Below are 631 nucleotides of genomic sequence, written 5' to 3'. Positions count from 1 at the left end.
CAGCCCCCGTGACCTCAGCTCCACAGGGGTGGGTAGGGCCCCGTCCCCACGGTGCGGGCACCCTGGCCATGCCTGTTGCCCATGCCACCGGTCCCCAGATGCAGGCCCAGACAGTGAGCACAGAGCAGCAACTGGTGGGTGCCATGGAGCGAATTGGGGTCCTGGATGGACAGACAGATGCCCTGAAAGTGAAACGTGCCAACAACAGCCTGGCAGCCACACGTGCCCAGGAGGCCGCCAGTGCTGCGAGGGACCGAGCCAGTGAGGCCAAGCAGGTGAGTGAGCAGGGGGCAAGGGTGACTGGTGATGGTCCTGCGGGGGTCTCGCTGACCATCCACATTGCCCATCAGGTGCTGGAGGGGCTGCTGCGGGACCATTACAGGACGGCGCAGGAGCTGGTGCAGCACCGGGCGCAGGGCGTGCAGCAGGCAGGCAGCCGGGCACAGCAGCTGCGGGACGAGGCTGCAGGGCTACTGCAGGATGCCCAGAGCAAGCTGCAGCGACTGCGAGGTGAGGCCAGTGTGGTGGGTCGGGCTGGAGGGTGGTGGTGGCAGGGGGCTGTGCTGACCCTTGTTTCCCCTGTCCCCACAGCGCTGGAGGAGGCGTACGAGCGGAACGAGCGGGGGCCGGG

At 67.8% G+C, this 631-nt stretch overlaps 1 protein-coding gene across 1 annotated transcript in view; it reads left to right on the top strand.

Moving 5' to 3' along the window:
- Positions 1–631, top strand: part of LOC104293087 (laminin subunit beta-2-like) — a 13,372-nt gene that overhangs the window by 8,842 nt on the left and 3,899 nt on the right. The window contains exons 15-17 of the mRNA XM_009892549.1: positions 37–275; positions 351–510; positions 592–625. Of these exons, the coding sequence (XP_009890851.1) occupies positions 37–275; positions 351–510; positions 592–625 (433 nt within the window). The remainder of the gene's footprint in view (positions 1–36; positions 276–350; positions 511–591; positions 626–631) is intronic.

Source organism: Charadrius vociferus, unplaced genomic scaffold (assembly GCF_000708025.1).
Source record: "Charadrius vociferus isolate BGI_N301 unplaced genomic scaffold, ASM70802v2 scaffold119, whole genome shotgun sequence".
Lineage (NCBI taxonomy): Eukaryota > Metazoa > Chordata > Aves > Charadriiformes > Charadriidae > Charadrius > Charadrius vociferus.
This window is presented reverse-complemented; position numbering and strand designations above follow the sequence as displayed.